At 34.5% G+C, this 16058-nt stretch overlaps 1 protein-coding gene across 2 annotated transcripts in view; it reads right to left on the minus strand.

The window, feature by feature from the left end:
- Positions 1 to 5091: 5091 nt before the first annotated feature.
- grik3 (glutamate ionotropic receptor kainate type subunit 3) overlaps positions 5092 to 16058 on the minus strand; it is an 81475-nt gene continuing 70508 nt past the window's right edge. For both annotated transcript variants that reach the window (XM_027149341.2, XM_027149340.2), the window contains 4 exons: positions 14972 to 15189; positions 11193 to 11418; positions 10740 to 10990; positions 5092 to 9549 (listed from right to left, as the gene is read on the minus strand). In XM_027149341.2, the coding sequence (XP_027005142.2) occupies positions 9121 to 9549; positions 10740 to 10990; positions 11193 to 11418; positions 14972 to 15189 (1124 nt within the window). In that variant the 3' untranslated portion in view covers positions 5092 to 9120. The remainder of the gene's footprint in view (positions 9550 to 10739; positions 10991 to 11192; positions 11419 to 14971; positions 15190 to 16058) is intronic.

The following is a 16058-nucleotide window of genomic DNA, read 5'->3' on the forward strand; positions in this document are numbered from 1 at the left end:
TTAATTCATGATTATGTTTGTTGCCCCAAATTATTTTCAGTCGCTGGCTTTCAAATCGATGCTTCAATCCAAATGGTCCTAAAGTTACAAAATATTCTTCTACTTTACGTTTCAGAATTTAATTATCCAAAAGTTTAAAATGATTCCATCATAATTAGAGATTAGACCTGTAAAAATTATATCTGGAGAAGTTTTCCAGAAAAACGACCACTAATTTACTTTTCATGTAAATTCATAACTTTATTTAAAAAATATATTTTATAAATTCTAAATAAATAATTTCTAAGGTCTTATACAAATATAGAGAATCATGTTTATATGAAGAAACTGAAGCTAAACTTCGTGTTAAACTGAATTATTTCCAGGAAAATAAATAAATAAATAAATAATAGGAAAACCTGCTCAAGATGTTGCTTCAATCTTTATTCATTTTGTTAAATTTGTAGTTACAGTATTTGTAATTAAATTTTGGACTGACGTCTGTAAAAGAGAACACATTAAAAACAAACTTGTTGCTGCGCATAAAATCTCTGTATTTTTTTATGTAGTCCAAAGGGGATGCAAACCTTTGCACTCGACTATGTAATAAGATTTTGAATCTTAAAACTTTTTGTATATGCACTATAAATGTATGCTTGCACGGAAGTCCCACACCTACAATGTAAACACTATGTAATGGATGTTACCTTAAAAATGCATTTCTTCTCGTTAGATTAGCTATAAATGTAAAAGACACTAGGAATAAGATTAAAAATTGATCCACCAGTTGTAAACATGCTCGCTCTCCTTTTACCTGTTACCAAACTCTTCTCCCATTCATTTAATTCTGCCTCAGTAACTAATACAGAAGAAGACAGAGATTAATGGTTCACAAAGCCACTACTGAGAATCTAGGTATCTTATTGAGAATGTCAGCTGCAATTTTGCCAAATGTCTTCAGAACAGCATTACAGTGTAAAGGATTATTGCACTAACAGGAGTGACTCATTAGATAAGTGCATTTTACTATTGCATACTGATCCAGCCAGAGTACTATGAAAAGACAAAAAGCTCAAACGTTTACTTTTACTATAGACAGCATAAACTTATATAATATATATATATATATATATATATATATATATATATATATATATATATATATATATATATATATATATATATATACACTGTATATTATTATTATTATTATTATTGTTGTTGTTGTTGTTGTTGTTGTTGTTGTTGTTGTTGTTGTTGTTGTTGTTGTTGTTGTATTGTTACATTTCACACAGCTTCAAGGATGTATATTGTTTTTGTAGTTGGGTAGTTTAGTGACTTTTAGTTTATGAATAGAAAGACAAAAATAATACTTTATGCCACAGAAGGTTTGAATTCTTCTATCTGATTGGGCAGAAGGTGTAGATTAGTTTATTATCACGGCAGTTCTGACAGTAGTTCCGGATGTAAAATGCATTAAATGATTTTTTTGCTCATTACCATTAACATGATTAACAGTTCATACACAGGAACATGTAATCTAAAAAAGAGAAGAAGAAAAAATTGCATTGTTTACTGGAACTAATCTGTCTAATGGATGTTCCACAACATTAAATGCAAATATAAACTGTTAAAAAGTGCAATTTGTGGCAAATCTTTTAAAAATAAATAATGGAAACATTCAATGTTATTATTTCTATAGAAGAGCCTGGTCTTTTGTGTATTATTCCTTACATATTCTAAATATTATACCAATTAATATAATAACCACAGGTTAACAGAAGTTTTTAATAAATATTGAGATAGTTTGATAGTTTGATAGTTTTATTTATTTTATTTTTATTTGATAGTTAACAGATTAATTAATTTAAAACCCATACTTTATTGTATGTCTGGTATTATGATGTAAAATTTTTAGCATTAAATAGATTAGCATTTAGCACTTATTTGTCAGATGTAATTAATAGCAGTTGGAGCATCAAACTATTAATTTATGATAAAGCTAGCATGTGAAGCGACACTAATAACGAGAATTTAAATATCTACAGAGCCAGTGGTGCTTTAACTTAAGAGATAAGGATAGGCACTTTTCTGTAAGGGGAAAGCATTCTGAAAACTTTAGGTAAGCAAATTTCTGCAAAGTTACATGATTTCTGATTAGCCGTATCGAGGTGGTTAACACTGTCTCAATTCCTCCTGACTCACTACAACTGTCATCACTTACTGTCAGTTCTGCAATAGCTGTTACTACAGTATGGGGTGTTGAAAGCAGGTGGTGGATTTTTAAAAATACATTATGGGTTTCATACTCCACAAGAAATTGTAATGTTATGAATAGGAAAAGCTGTTATGTTGCACAGTTCTGTGTAAGTACACAATTTCAGGTGTGTCAGTAAGAAAATGGGATTCCACCCCAACCTGTTAAAGTGTAAACACACCGTGGCAGATCTCAATGTTTATGTAAAGAAATAAATATCTATTTCTCTTAGTATATTTAAGATGAGGATTATTTAGGAGCAGTGCAACCTTAGGTAAGTACCTGCAGCTCTGCTGGGAACTTCAGTTTCAGCTCACACACTTCCTGCATCAAGGTCAGCACACAGTGGCCTCCATCAGAACTGAAATCCAGCTCTATTCCAGTGGAAGCAGTCCTTTCACCCAACAGACCACAGAGACACATGAGCCAAGTCTCGAGCTGCTCAGCTCACGTGTAAACAGGTCGATGATACATGGCTGCTCAGCTGTAGTCGTCACCCAGGGGAGCTGGAGGAAACCACAAGCTCAGCTAAGGTCAAGGGGACATTGCAATGACCTTTGCTTAGTGTTGAGAGCTTAAAATGATAAATTTCCAAAATTTCCCCCTCTGAACCAACTATGTTTGAAGTTTATTGGATTTCAGAAAAATATTTATAAATCACAGCCTACTACTATGAAGAACAGAAAAATAATTCCGTTATAGCCATTAGTAATTTTTTTTTCATGAAAAAATATGCACCGATACACCGATATTCTGCATGATCATTTTAAATAACGCCTTTTTTTGGCTTATAAAACAGTGTAGTATTTTTCAGACATTTCCTGTAACTCTCCTATCAAACATTATATAGTGTATATTTGTACCCTGTGTCTTATTCCATTCTTACACACAACCACACACTTTTTCTATCTATCTATCTATCTATCTATCTATCTATCTATCTATCTATCTATCTATCTATCTATCTATCTGTCTGTCTGTCTGTCTGTCTGTCTGTCTGTCTGTCTGTCTGTCTGTCTGTCTGTCTGTCTATTATTATTATTATTATTTATAATAATAAATACTACTACTACTACTACTACTACTACTACTACTACTACTACTAATAATAATAATAATAATAATAATAATAATAATAATAATATATTATATACAAATAATAATGTAGGTCAAAAAATGTCAAATGTCAAAAAACATGAAATATTAAATCTGTGTCTGTGTAGAAACATTTGGATCTCTCCACAATATAAAAACCTGGGACCGCACACACGCGCTCTCGCGCTCTCTCTCTCTCTCTCTCTCTCTCTCTCTCTCTCTCTCTCTCTCTCTCTCTCTCTCTCTCTCTTCTGGCTCATGGCCTTTAGCTGCCTGTAGGGTTTAATTGATAGTGAGAGATAATAAATCTTCCTATTATGAGGAAGCCCCTACATTCACTCATTATTCACCCCTGGCTTTAGCACCACATGTCCCAAGGCACCCAGAAATTTAAAGCAGCAGCATGTGCCACCTTCTTACTGTCAAGGTTAATTTCTTGACTATGTCGTCTGTCTGCTAGTCTATTACAGAGTCCAGTTTGAACATGAAATTGTACTGAATGCAGCTGCTGCAAAAATACAACTGGTCTGAAAACTCTGACTTTACTTTAAGGCAAAAGAAAACCGTATATAGAAAATATGTGGAACCATTCAAATGTCTTTGCTGAACATCCCATATTAAAAGCATGGGCATTAATATGGAGAGTGTTCTCCTTTGCTGTTATAATAACCTCAACTCTTCTGGGAAGGCTTTCCACTAGGCTTTGGAGCTTGGCTGTGGAGATTTACTCATTTTGCTACAAGAACATTAGTGAAGTCAGATACTGATGTTGGATGAGATGACTTCAGTCAGCCTTCCATTTCATCCTTAAGATTTTCAGTGGGGTTGAGATCAGGACTACTTGAGTTCTTACGCACCAACCTTGAAAACCAATCATCACGCATTTTTTATTGTACAGGAGTATTGTACACAAGAATAACCACTATATGTCTTCTTCTTCTTCTTCTTCTTCTTCTTCTTCTTCTTCTTCTTCTTCTTCTTCTTCTTCTTCTTCTTCTTCTTCTTCTTCTTCACCCTTTGCACTGAGCTTAAACTCTTGTGACATTTATTGTGATCAAGTACTTAATGCTGCCCTAAGATTATTTTGTCTAGATTATGAGTGTATCAGTATTTAGCATAGAAGGATCATGCAGTATCCCAAATGCAAACGTTTCTGGCAAAAAAAATAAATAAATTAATTAAATCTCTCATTCACACTTGAATTTATATCTGTTTTGTACACATTATCTGAATAATGTATTTGTATTTGGTTATATCGTATATCCCTAGTTTGAGAGATACACGAACTGAGCTTTTCAGAACCTAAACATTCTCTTCCCCAGTCCGTCTTGTGTTTTATTCTCAGTTGGATCTCTCTCTCTCTTTTTTTTTAAAAAACTGTTTCACATAAACCTGAATAATAATAATAATAATAATAATAATAATAATAATAATAATAATAATAATAATAATAATAATAATAATAATAATAATAATAATAATAATAATAATAATAATAATAATAATGCATATCTATGCTTCTTCGGTCAGTCTGCATGATTCCAAAAAATCTAGGATAAAGTCACTAACACATATTTCATTTATTTTTTATTCAAACTTTAAAATCACATAACCCATACATCAATCTGTACAATTAAATTATTCACAGTGGGTTTAAAAAAATCAATCATTCTCCTGTCTTCTAAATCCTCACTTCACTGTCATGCATCCTCTCATAACAATTACTTAGAACAATTAAGAGAAAAAAAAACATTACAAAATCTATTTTTGTAATTTATTTACAAAAAGCATTACAAAATCTATATCCATATAAATTCTTTATGTTCATAAATAAACCCTGGGCAGTACATTGATATCAGTTGTTTTAGCTACACAAACACCCCACTTAACAATCAAGTGTGACAATAAGTCCCAAAATAATAATAATAATAATAATAATAATAATAATAATAATAATAATAATAATAATAATAATAATAATAGGTACAATGGAACAATGGTAAAGAACATTTGAATAGATCAAAAGACTTGTAAAAGTGGATTTTATTTAATCTTTTGTTTCATGTAATCTTACAAAACAACAGCATTCACATTGTTTAATAATTCTTTTATAAAATAGAGGTTTATGTTCCATAAATAGGACTGATTCAAATACTCAAACTAAATGTTCTATTTTAAGTTTTAAGCAATCAATACAGAAAAATGTCACTTCATAATAGTTTGTTCATAAAGGTTACAGAAATATTTGATTAACGTGGTCTTTACACTGTGCCACAGTAAATAATACAATTAAGTAACGAAATGAATTGCTCACAGTGTAAGGATAATTAGGCTTACAGCTGTGTGAAAAGTTTGTGAACACATTGGAATTGGTCTAGATTTCTGTATGAATGGCCATTACAAGAAGTACGTTATTGAAGTGATGTAAATTATAACTATAAAAAACACAAAGACTCATGAAGACGTCCTAAAGATTTAGAGTAAATGAAAAAGATTTTGTATGGAATTGTGTATGGCTGATCAGCAGCTACATAAAGCATTTGGTTCAGATTATTGCCAATAAAAAAAGATTTCATTTATTATTATTTTTTTTAACGACATTGACTATTTAACCCATTTATGTAATGATTCCTAAGCATCTCTGAAATGTTGAGTGGTGTCTGTTGCATAATGAATCTTTATAATAATGACTTAAATCCGACTACAGAAGCCATTCATTAAGAAATTCAGATAGCAACAAATTTACAAACTTTTATTCCACAACTGGATGCACTAAAAAAAATCTACAAAATACTCATGATACCACAACATCTGGTAACCTTAAATGTGAAAGATAGTTTAATAGCATCTTCACTTCATTTCCATAAGTAACTGAGATCACCAGGTGAATGATCTGCCATTGTTATTTGTAGATACTTTATTTCTTATCATGTTTGAATATTTTGTATTCTTTTAGAATAAAGGCATCATACCACATTCAAGTCTCCCATTTGGAGCCAGATATTTCAATATCTGTGCAAAATAATATCTATTATGCATTTTAAAGTGATACAAAGAGATATCCCAAAGAGCCATAAACAGTGCTGCAGAAAGAAATCATGGAAATCATAATTTTCCTTCAAATCAATCACAGCTATACTGCACTGAGCATAAAATTCAGTTCTTTATTTATGTACACCCAAATATGAATATGTTAAAGGGGGTTTACATACATTACAACATTTCCTTTGCTCACACGATCTTACTGCTATCAGTCAGTGGTAATGAGCATGTACCTTGGATAATAAAATCACTGTCCTCTAAGTTCTCTCTTAAGTATAGCCATATATCAGATCCTATACTACAAAATGCATGTACAATTTCTGATACAGCATGTGACATTAAAAACAAATGGTGCTGGGAAATAAAGAAGACAATTTACAGGTAAAAATCAGTATTTAGCAAAATACAATAATTCTCCGTTTCATCTAATATATAGTCTACTTTGCAAGAGGGTGAAAATTACATTAAATTTGAATGACACATACACAATGAGCTTTCACCGCATCAACACCAAGTCACATGAATTGGAGTTATTTTGATTGTTACATTATTGGCAATAAAAATACCAAACACAAGATGTTTTTTTTTTGTTTTGTTTTGTTTTGTTTTTGTCTGTTTTTTTGTTTTTTTTGACACTGTCCTTTATATTTACCTCACAGAGGTATGAGGTCTCTTGAGCTACCTGAAAAGGCAGCAAGACTCTTAGCACCTACTTCTCATAATGCTAACACTGGTCATCTGTATTGTTTGTCACATCTACACAAACTAAGGAAACCTTAGACACTGGACCTAAGCTAATGCAGTCTATAAAATCAGCCACTTAATGTTGGTCACTGTCTAGGAGAAATAAGACTAGTATAAAAAGGGTCCTTTTTTGTCTCTGTATAAGAAATCCAATCATTATGGTTTTGACTTAGTTCTGAGGAGTCCCATTTGGCAAAGCCCGAGGCTGCAATGAGCCCTCAAAAGTGGCAAATAAAAAATCAGGATGCTACTTTCAGCATCATTGAGGACTGCATCACGTCTTCACATATAGCATGCTAAAAGCCTTACTGCTGCTGCAGAGCTTTTAGTTCATGCCTGCAAAATGAATAACGGCTAAAGGCTACGAAAGAGCCAATGCCATTAAGCATTTAGAAATTTTGCCAGATGAAATGCACACATACTTGCATGCATACACATACATTTACACACACACACACACACACACACACACACACACACACACACACACACACACACACACACACACACACACACACACACACACACACAAACACACAAACACACACACACATACAACGAAAGGAGGGTCACTGCTTTAAATGTACATTGTGGGAATGTCGCACCAACAGTGCAGGCTGTAGGTTATTGGACAGTGGCAATTTTTTTGTGAATGTAGATATGTGCTTTCCTGTTCTAATACTGTACATAATGGAAATTACAACATAATGACCTTTTATTTTCTTTTATCATCCGCTTTATAAGTCACTTCACTCAATGACCCAGACAACTACAGAAATAAATGAAAAGCCCGGATACATAGTGTGCTAATGTCGTACTGCAAATGCTATTAACAAAGGCCATTCTGAATAGAAAATCTAATATCCACACATTAGGCAGATTTTTAATTAGATGTATTTATGCATCTCTATAAATATGTTTCTATTTGAATTGAAATGGAAAAAAGTGAATGTGTTATGCAGAATGCAAATCACTACCACACAGAAGTTAATGAGAAATTTGTTTTTGCTTACTGAATTATGGCAAATGTAGTAGGCTGCATCATATCTTATTATTATGTGGTTAGCAATTATGCCTTAAGATGAGACATTAAAACATATGAAAAATGTGTAAGCGAATATGCACAATAAACAGTTTACCAATCAGTCTTATTCTCTGCACTTTTAGAATGGATGGTGCATTTAAATATCTAACATTTTTTATGGATGGATCTTTGGCAATTATTATGTTAATCAGTCATCTCATTATCATCGAATGTGTACAAAACATCTGGTGGCACAAGCGATGTAGAGCACAAACAAATTGAATTTAGTCACGGCACTATGATAAGACGGAGCACAGCGTTCAGAACCTTTATTACTGTAATTCCATGGAGGTGGGGAACAAGTCTGTTAATTCAAAAGACAATATGCTTTGCTAGTTTGAATTATGTCAACCCTGTTTGTTTTGTGCATTCAATCTGTCAACCAGGAAGGAGGCCACCTTCTCTGTAGCCTTCTTGGGAATGCAGATCGAGAGCTTTGCAGGCTGTGACTAACTGCAGATATTACCAATAATATAATCTACTATTTCAAATTAAATAAAAGGTTCAACAGATTTGAATAATGTAGCCCAAAACAAATTCTCTTTAGTAGCGCCAAAGACCCTCAGTGCTTTCCAAACCCAAATAAAAACAGTGCGAGCACAAAATTTCAAAATTAAATTGATGCACTTTAAATGGTACTCCAGGTTAAAAATCTACGACCCTTGTTTCATTTTGGAGTTCTTTTATTGCCGTACTTCAAAGAAGCCTCTTATCTTTCTTAAATCATTTCTTCCAATGGATTGCTTGTCTCTTTTCTTCTATGTATGCGTGGGATTGGGGTGGAGGTTCAGGGATGGGGATGGGTTTACTGAGCAATCCTTGATTTCCATTGTATGGATGGTGAACATGTGTTTGTTTTTCATACATAAAGATCAGACTCAGTCTCAGCTAGCTCTGGTCTCATTGTTCTTTTTCTGTCTCAGAGAAAGGAAACAGAGCGTCCTCCCTCCCTCAGTGGCATGGTGGGATACATGGGCTTGAGGACATGGTCATTACCTGGGTTGCTGCTCGCGCCACCATTCTGCTTGGCTATGTGGTTGCGGGTGTCTCTGCGGTTGAGGGTGAATGCCGTTATCATTTCAGAGCCATAGTCCATACTTTCAGGCACAGCACTGGGCATGTGCCTCAGGTGACCGTCGCCCAGGCATGTCATGGAAACACGGGCGTCATTGCAGCGCTGCTGCAGCTCATGCTGTCCTTTCCCGGTAGACGGCGCTCGTTGAAGGTGTGCATGTTGATCACGGCGTCCGTCTTCGCCACGGGTGGTGCATGGTGTCGCTTGTGTTTCACTCTTCTCTCGCACGTGAACGACAGTTTGATCTCTTCCACCACTGCACTGCAGAAAGACCTCTTGAGAGAAAAAAAGAGGCATGGTGGGGAGGGGGGATTACAGCAGAAAGAGGAAGTAAGTACACCCGTGTTAAATCGGTGTAAACGCCAAACCGTCTACGTATAGTATCACTGAATTTCATGATCTAAAGTAACCTGGACATGACACCGATATACATGATGTTTTCAGCCATTTTTACGCTCTGGCCCACTGCCTTTAAGACTACGTCAAGTGCAACCTTTGGTCAAATAATGACCAAACTATTCCACAACTATTCTTGTTCCATTTTGACATGTGGAATGACTAACAGGGGATTAATTTTTCATGCACCAGTTAGTAATCAGCTGCTGAAATAAAAAAAAGTGTAGCAAATGCAAAGCAGAATTAACAGAACAGCAATCGTAAAATATTTCTCACATTGTTTTGAGTTATCAGCTGTGTCATGAATATTTCTGAGAAAACATTACTATTGGCTCATAAAGCTTATTCAACTTACTTATTATATTATATTATTCTTTTTATTTATTTTATTTATATTATTTAATTATTATTAAAAATAAATTATCTTGTTATTTAAATATATTTCTTCATACACTGCCAAAAAGTTATTTATAATATGAGAAAAAAACCTGACCACATGTGACAGAAAATTAAGCCTATGATCTGACATCGTAATGATCAAAATATTTTGTTGGATCTTTAAGCCAGGGTGTCACTTTGTATTTATATCTGAAGCTAAATAAATGCTGTTCTTTTGCATTTGCCTTCCACATAAATTTAAAATATGTAATCGCATCAGCACCAAAGTGAATTCAATTATGTTCAAAAGCAGATTTGGTCTCATAATAATAAATGAATAAGCCTTTAGACACTGCAGTCAGAATGCAGTGACTGTGTTCTATAAAGGCGTTTTAGGTCATTTGACATCACATCATTTAATGTTTGCATTTAAATATTTAATACGAATTGAATGGATAGAAGTAAATACAGAAATATTAGATATTGGCTTTGTTACAGAATTTGAATCTCATTGCATATCCAGAATGAAAAGTCTTTGTGACAATAAAGACTTTTCATTCTGGATATGCAATGAGATTCAAATTCTCATTGCATTACTCAATTTTATTGGTATACCATCCATCCCTATTGTAACCTGCCTTTTTGCAGCATTAAAACTATGAAAAATCCAAATAAACAAAAATAATCACCTGTTCACGTTCTGCTGTTTTCCGAAGTTTGTAGATAAATTCCCCTATAGCTACAAAAATAGAAAGCACCAGGCCTGAGGCCAGCACAATGAAGATGCCACCTAGGTTCTGGATGCCCATCGGGCCTGTTTCATAGCGTTCATCTTCCTGACAACTGCTACCACTCCACCATTTCTCCTTCAGCATGTGTAGGCGTCCATCCTCCAGCAAGCTCAAGATGGCAATAGTCACTTTGTCCCTGTACGGTGAGCCTGGAGGACAAGAGTGACACTTCTGTATAAACTGGGGCATATTTAATTATTCAGCTACTGAAACAAGCAGACATTTTGAATTATAATGCTCTGTTAGAGCTAAAATTGTCATTTAAATATAAGGACCATGGACCAGATCATTAGAAAAATCCAATTTGAATGACCAGGTTACACCAGCAAGCCTTCATTATATCAACATTACCTTTAGGGGTGCCAATGCCATAACCCTTGCTGTCAATAATGCCTCCAAACTGGGTTAGGTTACAGTTCTTGCGAGTCACATATTCAATGGTTGTAGACTCCATAAGCAGGGCATAGTCAGATTTCAGAACCCTTTGGATGCCATCTTCAATAGACTTGACAAGTGATGTGCTCTGTTTACTGCTCATGAAGGCCCACATTTTTTCAAATGTTGAGACTCTTGATTTCTGAAAGAAAAGAAATCCAGAAATCATTTGGAATCCTTTGGGTCTCATTAGAGGATATGGGCATATTATTGTCTATTATATCTTCTTACCCTTCATTAAACTACACACTGTATTAGCCACGCTTATGCCAACACAGTACACACATACACACATACACACACAGGTTAATGAATTAATATGTACATCTAGAAATATACTAAGTATTCTAAATTGATTGTACATGAAATAGAACTCTAGTTTCTAGACCAGAACTGGCCATGAATACCACTGATAAATGAAAGGAATTGTATTCATGCTAATGTAGTTCAGAAAAATCCATGTTTACAACAGTAATGAGTAAGTGGAAACAACATGTAGTTAACAAGAGAACAACCCATGCACACACACAGGGCTCACACACATGCACACTAAGCCCTCCCACCCCCAACCCCACCCCAGACACACACTTGCACACACACGCGCACACACACGCACACACACATAACCACAGGCACACACACACACACACACACACAGGCACACAGACGCACCGACGAATTAAATGAACACTTTTTATCTCCTGGGCTTTGGCTCCATTACCGTGAGATTTTCGAACTCAGAACTACGCAGTGCTGCTGTTGACATTGTTTTGTTAACCTTGAGCACCTGTTATTCTTTCCCTCCCTCAAATGCTATTTTCCCTGGTGTCTCACAGCGTAATTGAAAGTGGCTGGGAATTGGCTTGAGCCTTGGACTCCTTAGGAATGAATAAGCAAGAGAATGACACAAGTGACACTGATTGAAGCGGCTTCTTTCTCGGCTGGATTACTGCATTCATAATCTATTCTCACAACTGCTTTGCTTGATTTAAAGAAAACAATAACATGACAATATTAAGACACGAGGAAAACCTCTAAACTAGTCTTAGATAAAGGGATCTTGAGTGGGATTAATGGAGTCCTATGTGACTGAGTTTAAATAGCATTTCATGCTATTCTACAAGAAGGTCACGTTAGCTGCCATAGCTAATCACAGTTAATTATTGGCTCAATTCCATCAAGTATCTGAAGTGACACAAGAGATTTAGACAAGAGAGAGTGTGAGTACTCTTTGATTAGACTTGATAAAATGCTAAATTAACTTTTCATGTTTCAGGTTTGGAGAGTTGATCTTCAGTATAGCACTTAACGACTTTTCACGGCTGAAATTTTTAACTGCATTTTGTTAACATGCCCCAGTCAAGCTCTCTCTTAGCTAATGAGGAAAATCTACAGCATTTATGAGTTGAGAGAAAACACCTGTCTCTTTAATCTTCAAATTCTTCAAACCACAGTCATTTTCTCCACTCAAAAAATGTAAGAACAATGATCCGAGAACAAATGTGGGGCGGGCTGACGAGTCCCTTCACATGGAATTCGTGTATTTACATTTACATTTACAGCATTTGGCATATTTAAAGATTTTGGTCATTGGTCTCTATTTTGTTTTAACTCTCCTAATGAGTATGAGTGTTTAAAGACTTCCGACATTGCATGCCAAAATGCTAGCGGAAGAAAGTATTGACTAGCTAGATGTATTGTATAACCAACACATTTCAGATGTTAATGCAAATAAACAAACAGAAATTATACTTACAGTTTATTTACAATATTTACAAATTACTACACCACTGCAGGCTCTAAGTGATTCTGACAGGCACATATTTTTAAGTTTGAGATGTCAGTCATGTTCATTCCTGTTTTAGTGATTGGACGCTGGTTATGATTTTCCGCCAATCTTCATAAACAGAAGCTGTGCATCCAAACAAAGCTAGAACTGTTTTTTTGTTTTGTTTTGTTTTTTTGTGAACCCACGTGCCCACAGTTCCATTCACGTCTTGGTGGGCCTGTTGTCCAATGAGAGTTCGTGTTCATTCCATTAAATTATCATGAGATATTTACAATCATTTTTTTCACTATAATATATTAACATCTACAAAGACTGAATTCACCTTGAATTGAATAGTTAAACTCTTTGGTGAACATTTCATTGCTGCATTTTATCATCAGAGGACAGTGCTTTTTGCCCTAGTCTACATACAGTATATCAGCTCACAGATATCTGTGATTGGCTAATCCCACTGCAATTGACAGGAAAAAGAGAGTACGATCTCTCAATAATATAGTGATCATTATTTTGTTGTGACACAAACAATATTTTTCTCTTTTTAGCATGAATTACAATCAGAATTAAACTTTTAGCATTTAAATCTTTTATTCCTGTTTCACTGTCTTTCTCCACATTGATAAATTAATCTTCTTATGTGAAAACAATGTTACTGCCAAATTTAAAAGAATTCTAAGTTGACAATGGGAAATAAATTATCACCTTGATTACCAGCAGCATCATCCCCATAATTTTCTATCTCATCACCTAAAGCACTAACAATGAAGTCACTAGCAGTGTTTAAACATGAGCCTCATCACAAGCTTCTTCACACATCGGATCTAAAGTACAGTATGTTCATGCTAACAATGATGTGGAAATACTCGCTGATTAATTCAGTCTGTGCTCTTGGTTAAATTTCTTGTTATTAATATCACTGAAAAATTTTAAAACTTTGTCCAAAGTAAGTATGCAAACACATTTGAGAGTTTCAATTTCACAGTCAGTATCTCATTACTAACTGAATTAATTAGGCTTATGTTTTTCAACTTTGGCATCTGACTATTCAAATAAAATGTATCAGCGTGTGAGAAAAACTCATGTAGCTGGCAAGGTTTTAGACATCTATAGGTAGACTGAGTGCATTTACTGCTGTGTTGGCTCCTGATCCAGCATTGTGTTTGTAGGCAACTGCCAAGTCAAGGATAGAAATAAACCTAAGTAAAAAATTATTTCCATGTATATTTATGTTTTCTTAAAGCATAGATGGATTTATATTATTAGTATTATTGTCATAAGTTAGTTTGGCAGTATACTTCAAAACTTCTTCCAGAATTCAGCCACAGCAACATCCAAGATGTTTTCCTAGATGACTACACCCATGGATATGTACATACTGTAAGTGTATTTTTAAATGCTGCAAATGTTTTGCTAATGTTTAGATTGCTCAATATAGCATTTGAATTGCTAAGATTTTTAATACAGCATCAGAAGGAAGGCTCAAATGTTAAAAAAATACTTCATACAAAGTATAAGAGTAGTGTAAATTTATTTTTGTAGATAGAAATAAAAAAAAGTTTAACAGCTCTTTTTCTTTTGAGGAAATGTATTGATTTCCCCCTCACGCATCCACCAGAAGCTATTTCAAAACTTAGCTCTTGAACTTGCAATTCAAAAAATCTCTTTGATAAAATGTTTCTGTTCTTTAAACTCAATGTCACTGGACTGTAGACTATCACTGAGGTTCCACTAACACAGTAATAAAAATAGAAATTGAAAATGAGCATTCATGTCACACACACACACACACACACACACACACACACACACACACACACACACACACACACACACACACACACACACACACACACACACACACACACATATTTGTAAGACATAGAATGTATCATCAGAAAGAAAATTCTACCTTAAAAAATGACATAGTAGCTCCATCTTTTACTACACCATATTCAATTTTGGTCTGTTTGGCCAGGTCATCGGCAGAGTCAATAGGAGAATCCATTCTCTCCACAGTGAGGAAAGCTGCCAAGTTGGCGGTGTAGGAGGAGATAATGATAAGGGTGAAGAACCACCAGATGCCCCCAATAATCCGTGTGGAGAGAGCTTTGGGCATCAGCTCAGAACCTACAGTGGAATCAACAGTTCATTTTAAACTTTTAAACACAGCAATAACAGTAGAAAATTAAATCTCAACCCTGATTGTAAAGTGACATAAAGAATTTAAACACAGATAGAAAAAGACTGTAAATTAACTGTCAGGAAAGCTCTGTAAATATGATGAACGTTGCATATTTGTTTTAACTTGGCCATGCCAAACAGTATGCAAGCAGGGGAAAAAATCAATAAGACATATCGAATAATCCAGGCAGACAGAATGGCTTGAACTGCAAATAAAATGTAATAAAATGTCTTTAATTTGCTCTATGAATAATGGAAATTCTTCATGCAGTACAGAATAAAGAGAAGATGTTATGGAGGGAAAATGCTAAAAGAGTAGCCGTACATTTTCACTGAGAAAGGCATTATCATGAATAATGGAACTAATATTACAGGCATCATTTGTACATCTCTATTTTTGGCACAATGTTTCTTTTTTTAAAACAGCAAATTCTACTACTACAAAATGTTCATGCTGTAGCTTTTACAGAAAAGTATTATATTTACATAAACAACATGCAGTAAGAAATAATGTGTTTACATTTTCAATTCATGTACTTCTAAAGCTACTGATGAACCATGCCATTTCCATTAAATGCATTAGCTAGAAAACATGATGTACACCAGCCACTGCACCCAGAGGCTAGCGCAGCAATTTCGACACGATGCATGCCGGCAAGAATGGTACACAAATGTAGCTGCTAGGTTCTTGTGCTCCTCTTAAACTTGTTTCTGTGTGTAACCAGGCTGCAAGTGCTGATGTCATGAGAGCCTGTCAGAGATACTGCTGTAATACTGAAACTAAACATCTGCTCATTTCCATAAAAGTGTAGGGG

This window comes from Tachysurus fulvidraco, chromosome 3 (genome assembly GCF_022655615.1).
Source record: "Tachysurus fulvidraco isolate hzauxx_2018 chromosome 3, HZAU_PFXX_2.0, whole genome shotgun sequence".
Taxonomy (NCBI): domain Eukaryota; kingdom Metazoa; phylum Chordata; class Actinopteri; order Siluriformes; family Bagridae; genus Tachysurus; species Tachysurus fulvidraco.